The sequence below is a fragment of the Argopecten irradians genome, chromosome 11 (assembly GCF_041381155.1).
Source record: "Argopecten irradians isolate NY chromosome 11, Ai_NY, whole genome shotgun sequence".
NCBI lineage: Eukaryota > Metazoa > Mollusca > Bivalvia > Pectinida > Pectinidae > Argopecten > Argopecten irradians.
Window position 1 is genome coordinate 18,255,456 of NC_091144.1, and position 11,175 is coordinate 18,266,630.

Consider the following 11,175-nt stretch of genomic DNA (forward strand, 5'->3'; position numbering starts at 1 on the left):
GTTCAGGGTTTTCCTTGCGGGTTAGTAGTTAAGAGCGCCATTTAAAAGATTATTTTCCTCATAGAAATATTCTTTGCCTATCATTTTCCTTCCAAAATGAGGTAATAGGCCTATTACAAATAAGCTAGAAGAACTCCTGAAATGACCGTCTATGGTAGGTGTAACGAGAATATGTTTGAGGAAAAAATTTTGGGGCCCTGTTTTCAGTCTGTAATCTTAATAAACAGAAGCAGCTTGTCAATGTGATGTGTTCACAAAAAGTTTTTACTTAGGTATGAAACAGGTTAATAATAATCCCATAATGAAATTGTCGTCATCGGTGCTCGTCCTGCTATAGAGATCAGTAATTGCCAAACTTATAACATTGTACAGGTATGGTCAATTTTACCAGTACGTCGGCATATCGAGTACCTAAATATACATGTACATATAAATACATTGTAACTTTAAAACTGTACATCTACTGTCAACGAACTTTCTTTTCGTTGCTACTTAATTTCGCGATTTTCGTTTCAAGACAGGTTTGCGGAGATTCAATTTCGCTGAATAAGAATTGAAAATATAAGATACATATATACAATAATGTACAAGTAACAATTTATTTATGAAGATGAATCTTTGCTAATTTTCTTTCATCGCAAAACAATCGCTAGAGAAAGAAAGTTGGTTTACAGAATGCAAGATACTGTGTGTAATTGTTTACTGTATATAAGAATGTTGACATAAACAATTATTTACTCAATAATGTTTAAGATTTTTTTATATTCATAACTATCATATTAAATGTTTTTCATCATGTTCGTTGAGGTATGGCAAAGATGGTCCGATTGTTTGCTTTTCAAGGATTGAAAAAGGTGGAGTAATACTGCAAACATTAACTAAAACGAAAGTTGACAATTTGTTAAATTAGTTAGGATTTAGAGCTTGTAGAGTGTCCTGATAGAACGTGCCATGTTCCTTGTCTCCTCTGTATATGGACAATGTAACAAATAAACATTATATTAACAACCATGTGACGGAAAAAGTATTCTGTACATGTATTTGCATACATATGTATTACATAGTTATATCCCCTTGCGGGTAGGTATTAATTGTAACTTCGTGTGTTTGGGAGCGTAACGTCATACTTTTCGGAGAAAACGACGTGAATTGCGCCCACTAAATAATGAATCAGTAATATGCAAAGACGGACAAGACAACTGATAATTAACACGGGGTGGAAAAGCAGACATCTGAAGTTCTGTATCATCGTAACATCAGACATCATCGAATGATTTCGTTATACCTAATTTTTCTTTCGTTTGAGATGGTATTTTGATGGGATTTTACCACAGACTCTAACAAAGGTTCATAATTTGACCTAGTTTGATTTGTGACGTCCTCAGGAATATCTGAATTACATGGTCAGGAAGGCCATTGTCAATACTCATTTAAATTTTGATGAAAAGTACATAAAAATAAGAAATAAAACTTTATAAAATAGAATTTATTCTGAACTTTTCAAAGGTTGAGATTGTTAATTCATACAAAACAACATTTCCAACACAGTCCCATGTGGAAAAAAAGAGACTTAATTGACACATTACAATGACCCATAATTAGCAATATTACAACTTCATAAACTGATGTATTCCGAGTTTTTTTAAACGTGTCAATCCGTTTCGTTCCGTGCATTTATATAAATAAGTCAAAAGCACTAAATATAATACTCGTATTGAATTATTTCTCTCTTTTCTTGTGAACCACACATTTAGTGAGATCCCCAAGCGCACTATCATTACCATATAGAATATAATCAGCAAATATACCTTTTACCAACATACACTGATAGACATGTTAACGCTACTAAAATTTATCCACTTGGCTATTAATGCTGATGCATAATTACAAACAAGGCACTCCTCTTTCAAGCAATGAAAATTAATTTATAGATTTTTCTCGTAATACTGTGAACAAATAGCAGTTAAGTGCTAGGCACGTCGATTAAAATTGTTTTACAATAATGATCATGTGTTTAAAAACTGTCATTCAAAACACCCATTTATTCTGCGCATCAAATAATGTGCTGTATATAAACTTATCTTTGAAATAAATTTTACGGTAAAATATTTTTATCAACTTCGCACAATGATGAATAATTAAGCTGTTCAGAATTATAGTATAAGCAAACAGAAAATACTTATTGGCTAGTGAAAAGCGGCACAGGGTAAAAGCTACAGATCTGACTGATAAACGTTAAACACTCAAACACTCAAACATGCGTTGATTGTATAGGCAGTGAGCCACATACATCATTTACAGTAATCACAGGTTTGATTTATCAACAAGTTGTAGAAACGGGAAAAAACTGTATTATAACTTCACAAACAATTATGAGAACAGAAAAGCTGATTCTGTTACTATACATTATCTCGTTGCAACGATACAGGCTTTATTTTACTGTAAAATGCAACGAATCCTTTTACGTTATTATGTGTCATTATGCGCATGATTATTCAAATTATTAAAACACAATCTAATTGTCAACAATATAGTACCAAGTTATACACAATTGGCATAATTTAAACTACAAATGTATAAAATAATCTGAACACCACATAGGCATACAAAGCTATTACTGTTGAAAGATTTGTTTATACAAAAACTTCTGGACGATTACGTGCATTCTTTTTAAGATATACGTATATATCTTTCAACTAATGAGGATGCGACACTTTTTAAATGTAGTAAGTTAATGTAAATACTATCCAAAGAGCAAGATAAATCTTACTTAATTACCAACTTGAAGGGATAACTCAAAATTTTTGAGGATATCATTATGTAGACCAACAAGGTTATTAAGATAATCATACAAGTTTTAATTTAACCGGGAAATCTAACAGAGGAAAGAGTATGGTTGGCAGAGCGATATTGGTGAATTATATCTGTGTAGTAAAACATATTGACTCTGCAAAAGAAAAACAGCTGTTCTGTTTTAATATGATGTGCAGATTTGAATAAGAATCGCAAAATACCCTATGTATAATAAGTAAACTTTTAATGAATTATTGATGTCTTTGAAATACAATTCTCTCAAAAAAACTGTAGTATAGACTAGGTCTCATAGTGTATGTTATAAACATCATTTATACTATATTGCACAGAGAATCCTTACCTTAGCATACTGCCTTTTCAAGTTTAATACCATTACATTCAGTTTTCTCTTTGATAGACAATGCATCTTTCTTTGAATTATTTTTGTCAACTTCATCTCCATATTCTTTCAATTTATCATTGTCAATGTTTTTTGAAGAATTAGCATGCCTCCTTTCTTTTCATCATTTTCCTCTTCATTTTCATTTTCATGTTCCTCCTCTTCTTCCTCCTCTTCTTCCTCCTCCTCCTCATCGTCTTCTTCCTCCTCATCGTCATCCTCCTCCCCTTCATCTTCCTCTATAGTTGAATCTTCTTCCTCTTCCTCTTGTGCTTCCATCTCATTTGCAAGCTCTTTCATTTCATTTTTGCTGTCGCCAATAATTATGTATTCCAAACCCTGCAATTAAGTCATAATTCAATGATTCTATACTGACACAAACATTTCATGACTATTTCACTTAAACAAAGGAACTCAAATTGATCATCACTGTCTTTTTCTAGCACATATATCTGTGATATTTTCATGATGCTAATATCTAAATTTTAGCTGCAGTTCTATGGACCGCAGAAATAATTATGCCATTGTTGATTTTTTTGGCCATCATCGATACTACTTGAGTTCAGATCACATGCGATCTCTACACCAATGTAATATTTCGTAGTAAAACAGAATGAGGTTCAGGGGAACAAATCTGAACCAATCACAGGCCTGCAAAAATCTTTTCTGAAGACTACAGAGAGAGCAAATCTCATGATGAAATCCACACAGTCAACCACAGTGTACCATTTTACAGCTCTTTTGATGTACATCAAAGGACCAAATTATCTGTTAAGTTCTGTTGCCTCCAGTTTTACAATGAAATAGTCCAAGGGTGTAGAAATCATACGTGATCGGAACCCCTGGAGTATCGAGGATGATTTTTTGCTGCACAATAACATTGCAGCTTTACAGCTATAATTTACATACACCATATGATGTTTTGGTGCAGAAGTGGTGCTATTGTGGAAATGAAGAGCATCTACACAGAGGTGGAAATGAAGAGCATCTACACAGAGGTTTGTGTTTATATCAATTTTCAATCTAGATCCATCAAGTATGAAAATGTACTTAAGACATTTTGATATCACCAAATGTATGTAGACTATATATGCAATATATGGATTATGCACATATTTTGTTTAATGCCCTACTAACACCCATTGTTAGCCAGAACACTAGTTAAGAGAAATAAAAATATTGTCTTTCAGGCAACAGAGAGGTAGTAGTCTACACTAATGTAGTAGCACATTTTTTCCCATTTTTTGCATACAACACATTTACAAATACATGGGTCATCAACATCAACTTCACATGACATATACATTACATTTCTATCAAAAAAATAAAGAAACACACATAAGAAACATAACATGGCATGCTGAGTAACGGTACATGTACGTGTGGGGAAAAAACCAGTTTGATATATTTTGGTTAAGATGAATATGCAAATTACTATATTTGATAAATTAGTTTTGTCGGCTTTTAGAATCTTATAGGGGGAAAAATGTACTTGTATGTGTATTTTGATTGATTTGTGAACAGCTAATAGTAATAATAATATTGGTAAGGGTTGGTAACCCAGATTCAGACAGGGAAAGTATATATGTAACCATTGTATTGTAGTGTCTTGTGTTATTTTGAAGATATTTGTGATTTTAATTAGACAGTCGGATTCCTCTGGTCTGTACCAGTTCTAAATTGGCTGTTTTAATTAGTTGCCGCAGCACAGCTGAGGCAGTCCACAGGATGGTTAAGACAGCGGTCCGAGCTCGACCGTGAGGCCTCGCGCAGCCGGTGCCCATCCCAACCATGCTTCGTACACCAGCCTGACCGGCCCAGCCCTTAGCAACAATCCTTTTCCTGAAGTTACGGATCTAATTTGCCGACTCCCCTTACCTAAATTGTTCTTTCGACTAGAGGTTGTGCACCTTGGAGACCTGCTGTGGATATGGGTACAGACCGGTGTAACGTTGAAAATGGACCTCCGTTGAAAATTGACATCAAGTCATTTTTCAACGCTGAAAACGGACCCTGAATGCCGTTTAAAATTGAACATGCCGTTGAAAATTGACAGCGTCAAGGGTCAATTCTCAACGGCAGGTCTGTTGAAAATGACCGTTGAAAAATGACCTTGGCAAATTCTCAATGTATGGTCTGTTGAAAAATGACCTTAGTACATACACATGCAATATATAGCTGTTGCATAAACATTCTCGAATTCTGTTATCGCCATTCCTAATAAAAGGGCCCCTTCTGTGCTGGTATTTAAATAACGTTGCTAATCACCTCGATTTGAATTAAAATTTTGCATTGTTATCATCGTTACAAATACCTCATTTAATTTATTGTGTTATGACTCAGAATAACAGAAATGAGAAACCAGCAGCTAAATTCAAAACACAATTTAATTATATATACAATATTGTACAGAGATGGTTTACAATATCTAAAGTAATTAATGGTGGTACAAGAGTAATACGATGATTTAAAGTGTTACTTATCTGTATGCGAATGTCCTGGTATAATCCTCAGTGTATGAACGGAAGTGTATAGTATTTTTTTAAATTTCGTAGTTGCGAGTCTGTATAGCGGTACTCGGTCACTTGCTAAGACAAATGAAACAACGGATAGTGGATATTTTTGCCAATTTTATTTATTCTATTCGATTTTGCTGTAATCTAAAGTTATAAACGGCGTCATGGATAGCAATTTGAACTACCAGTGACTAATGAAGTTTTGAGTGTTGACCAGCATTAACATTTCAGACACTTTTCGTGAGTTGATCTGCTGTTCATCACCGAAGAATTGAGACATCCGCCTAATGTTTTGCCCTATTTTAAGGTATTCTGTCTGGCTTTCATCATTTCTAGCACCATCACATGTTTATAAATGAATCCAACAATATAAAACACATAAATACATATTAATGGACACAATATCTTTGACTTTATCGTATTTTGAAGTTGTAGGATTAAAATTGTATAGTCACTTGCATTGTTTTGAAACTGCAATGTATAGTTGCTTGCGAGGACACTTGTATAGTCGCTTGTTATAAAAAGGAAATATATTCCGAGGACGTCTATAATGTTAAACATATTTGTAGTTACGAATAATACAGATATTTGGTGTTTTACTGACCCGTATACCATGCCTGTTTTCATGTGTCCCGCTTTGATACTCACAAGTGACGATACAAAAAGCAACTAATGATTATACTATACACTTCCGTTCATACACTATGATCCTTGATCCTTCCAGGTTTCAAATTAACAATAATCACAAATCCAGGAGGAAAATGAATGTCCACAGATGATTTGTAAAGTTCCAGGCAATATGAATAAATCCACACAAAGTGTTGTAATAATCCACAGATAAAGTCACAATAGCTCTCCCAATAGAATCTAATATGGCACTGTACAATTCTTGATATGTCTCATTACAGGTCTCATTACAGTTCTGATTAGCTTTGGACAGTTGGAGTATATATAGCTAAGCCCTAATTCAAGAATATTGGAGAACCTTCTACTTCTAGAAATATCTAACTAAAAACAGTAAACAAATAAACACACAGAGCTTTCTGGAAATAGATCATTCTAGATCCCTACTTATAATCAACATGTTTACAAACATATTTGTTTATATACATGATACTATTCTAGAAAGTTCTATAACCTAAATTAATAAATGAACTTTACTTTATAGGATGTATTGATAGTATAGCTATAGGAGTTATATATAATTATCTCCCTTATTTAATAACTACATGTATTTAGTGTCATACATAACAATTGTCAGTGTTTTGTCTTGTTTGGCTGTGTGTTGTTTTTGTGTGATGTGTTGTTGTGTGTTGTTTTGTGGTGTTGTGTGATGTTGTGTTGTGTGGTGTTGTAGTGTTGTGTGGCTGTGTGTTATTATGTTGTGTGTCGTTGTGTGCTTTTGGTGTGTTGTTGTGTTGTGTGTTGTTGGTGTGTTGTTGTATTGTGCAATGTTGTGTGGTTGTATGGTGTTATGTTGTCGTGTTTTGCGTTGTTGTGTTTTGTGTGGTTGTGTTGTGTGTTGTTGTATGGTGTTGTGTTGTTGTGTGATGTTTTGTTGTGCTGTGTGATGTTTTCTTGTGCTGTGCGATGTTGAGTTGTGCTGTTGTGTGAGGTTGTGTGTTATGCTGTTGTGTGTTATGCTGTTGTGTGGAGTTGCTCTGTGATGTTGTATGTTGATGTGTTGTGGTGTCGTATCGTGTTGTTGTGTCATTATGTATTGCGTGTGTTGTGTTGTGTTGTTTTGTGTTGTGGGTGCTGTTGTGTGTTGTGGTGTTGTTGTATATTTTGTTTTGTGTGATGTTGTATAATGTTTTGTGTGTGATGTTGTATGTTGTTATGTGTTATGTTGTTGTGTTTTTGTATGATGTTGTGTTGTGTTAATGTGTTGTGTTGTCATATGGTGTTGTTGTGTCATTATGTATTGCGTTGTTGTTGTGTTGTTGTGTTGTTGCATGTTGTTGTGTTGTTGTATAATGTTTTGTTGTGCATGTGATGTTGTATGTTGTTGTGTGTTATGTTGTGTTGTGATGTTGTATGATGTTTGTGTTGTGTTGATGTGTTGTGTTGTTATATGGTGTTGTTGTGTCATTGTGTATTGCGTTGTTGTTGTGTTGTTGTATTTTTGTATGTTTTTGTGTTGTTGTACAATGTTTTGTTGTCTATGTGATGTTGTGTGTTGTTGTGTGTTATGTTGTATGATTTTGTGTTGTGTGTTGATGTGTTGTGTTGCCGTATGGTGTTGTTGTATGTTGTGTTGTGTTGTGTGTTGATGTGTTTTGTTGTGGTATGAGATTGTTGTGTGTTGTGGTGTTGTTGTGTGTTGTGTTGTGTGGTGTTGTGTGGTGTGGTGTTGTGTGGTGTTGTGTGGTATGGTGTGTTGTGTGGTGTGGTGCGGGTTTTTTTCTAGATACTCTGGCTTTCCACTACCTCCTGAACCTGGCACGTCCTGAAATGACCCTGACTGTTAATAGGACATAAAGCAAAAATAGACCAAACTAAACCATTTGTCCGACAACGTTTTGCTAATTTTTATTTTAATTTTTTTTTACTTATTTTCTTAATAATATTGTAAAAAAAAATCTATAAAAATGCATAAAAAATATTTTCTTGGCTTTTGATAAAAATAAAGACCCGGAATTTTGCCATTCATTTTTTCCAAAGCAAGATAGATAGATAGTCGACTGAGCCAGTCATCGGGAAAGTTGTGTTACATAATAAAAAACAAGTTCTTATGGGGTCACCTTTCAACAGGGTCCATTTTAAACGGATCGGTGTGAAAAGTGCCCTTAATGTTCAGTTTTCAACGGTTTTTGGGGTCATTTTTCAACGTTGAAAAATGACCAAAGGTCAGTTTTCAACGGGGGTCCATTTTCAACGTGACACCGGCACGAAAGCCACAATGCCTCCCTCGGATTTCCAAGGGCCAACAGAAGTGCACCGGACACTGAAAGAGCCACAGTGCTTTACGTAGTAGCACACTTACACACACATGTACATGTATGTCAGCTAGACCACCTAACCATGTACTCAGCTACCACTAATTCCTATAACAAAATATCTGGTTTTTACACAATTAATAATATTTAAAGGGTCCCTGCGTAGTTAATGCTATCTTAAATAGTTAATAGAGTTACTAAAACTTATATTTACCTTCCAATGAGCAGGCTTTTCCAATATGCATGTATCTCTGAGATCAAACTTGGTTAGTTTAGACAGAGCCAGAATTGTATCATCATCCACACCCATCACAAGGGTGCCTTTCATCATCAGGGTAGTCAGATTTTCAAGTTCTAGAATGAACACTGGGATATCTTGGAATTGATTGTGATCTAAATTCAAATATGCTAAATTTGACAGTTTTTCAAGTCTTTTTGGTAGCTGATCAAATTTATTTTCAGCTAAACATAACCACATCAAATTGGAAAGACATTCAAATCCATCTGGAATTTCAGATATGAAATTTTCTTTCACACTTAATTTCCTAAGTTGTTTTAATTTACACACACTTTCTGAAAGATTTGTGAGCTGACATCCTGCAAGCCAGAGTTGAGTCAGTGAACACAAGTCTCCGATTTCATCCCCGAGAACTCCAAGGGGATTGTAGGACAAGTTGAGATATGTTAGGTTCCTCAATGATCTTATTCCAGTTGGTAACATTGTCAGCCTGTTATCATTCAGCACTAACTCCTCCAGCAGTATTAATTTTGTTACTTCAGACGGTGGCATAAGAATCTCATTATTATTTAGTAACAACTTACGCAGGTTGACAAGCTTTTGTATATTACTAGATACCACTTTTATATTACGGTGACTCAGATTTAAAACCTCTTTTTGATTTTGATTGGCTTTCTGGATGATTTCCTCAATTAGTAACAAATCCATGATCCTGTTTGAAAACAAAATAAATAATTAAAGTTAGCATGAATCAGAAATGTTGTCTTATACATACTTTTTACAAAATTATAAAAAAAATATCGCAATGTATGTTATTACTGCATGCCTATTAAACGCTTACATACACCTATAAATGTTTTGTTTTGGGAACTATAGATGTTCAATATTCAATTCACAGCCCCGCCAACTATAATCTTTCCTCAACTATAAGTGGTAAAACTTTGACACATATAAATCTGTTCAAATACACCACCATGATTGATTTACATATTCCCAATATTAAGGAAACTCTGACAAAATAAAATAATAATAATGAAAAAAAATAAAATAAACAAAGTAAGAATAAACATTGTGAAACTAAAAAAATCTAAGTATCATTTGGAATTCACCCTCCCAAAAAAATAAAGATTGAGAAACTTAAAGGCCCAATACATTTCTAAAACATCAAAAGAAAGTTTTTCTTAAAACCATGATAACATAGCATTCTATATTAATGACATATAAGATGAGGTTACACATATACCAAGCCAATGCGAGATTCCCTATACAATCTATGTTAATAATGGTGATCCATTCCACTGGTTTATAACATTCAAAATAAATCTTGATTAAATTGTTAAAAGTTGATGATAAGTGTAGTATTAATGGCAAGCTTATAGTTTTTATGCAACTCTACAAAATTATCAATATTGTTATACATTTCCATTTTAAAAATTAAAAGGAGTTCTAGTTTAGGTATGTACCTTTACAAAATTTGTGAAAACCTGTTGTAATAAAAAATGTAGGTCATTCCATATCTGCTGCGAGATTTTTTAACAAGAAACACATGTATCATACCGACCAAGTGAGCCACGTAAGAGATATGTGTGCTTACAAACATAATTTTGACATGACGATAGGTAAAAATAATCAGATTATGTTAGTAATGTTTGATACATAATTTAATTACATGATTAAACTCCTTTGCATATGGATACATTTCCATGTTTCTATCCGGAAGACCAGTCTAATACTTGTTACTGTGGACAGTAAAAGGCCTAAATTAGGCCTACTGTTGAGTGGTCTTCAGCAGGATATACATGTACATGTACTAGCCTAGTAATCTGTAGCCATCACACTACTTTATCATCTGACACAGTAGTACAGTACATTGTATCACCATTCTTATTTTCTCTTGCTATTTTAATTGCAACAATTTGTCTATTTTAATACATATAAGTACATAAATGTGTCAAATATATTTGTGAGAGTAATAAACGGTTTTAAAGGGTGATCAAAAGGACAAAGCAATATTAACTTCTGTAAATTCGGAACTGCTGTGTTAGTTTATCGGTGCACGAATTCATGATTATCAATATTTGTTATAATCAGCTACGATTCAATGAATTAACTTTGTTGTGTCGTTACCTGCAGTATTCCTACGAAAGTCATTATCATGGCTGGTGGTGTCTGTTTTCATCCATTAAATGAACTTCAAAATAACATTGAAAATGGAAATATGAAGAGCGTCACAACTACCATGAGAACTGAATTCGGAAGTCGATCGTTCTCTCCTCCAACGCAAAAGAG

The 11,175-nt window shown here is 33.9% G+C and overlaps 1 protein-coding gene across 1 annotated transcript; it reads right to left on the minus strand.

Moving 5' to 3' along the window:
* Positions 1-1,470: 1,470 nt before the first annotated feature.
* Positions 1,471-11,172, minus strand: LOC138334892 (leucine-rich repeat protein SHOC-2-like). Its single transcript, XM_069283721.1, has 3 exons — positions 11,014-11,172; positions 8,863-9,598; positions 1,471-3,532 (listed from the first exon to the last, which is right to left on the minus strand). The coding sequence occupies exons 2-3, from the start codon at positions 9,592-9,594 to the stop codon at positions 3,263-3,265; spliced, it is 1,002 nt and encodes a 333-aa protein (XP_069139822.1). The 5' UTR covers positions 9,595-9,598; positions 11,014-11,172; the 3' UTR covers positions 1,471-3,262.
* Between the last annotated feature and the right edge of the window lie 3 nt (positions 11,173-11,175).

What these genes read in the sequence shown, in the direction of transcription:
- LOC138334892 (XM_069283721.1), bottom strand. Translation starts at nt 9,594, where the DNA reads ATGGATTTGTTACTAATTGAGGAAATCATCCAGAAAGCCAATCAAAAT. An exon ending in AAAAGCCTGCTCATTGGAAG is followed by an intron (nt 3,533 to 8,862) that starts GTAAATATAAGT and finishes ACTTAATTGCAG; the next exon opens with GGTTTGGAATACATAATTAT.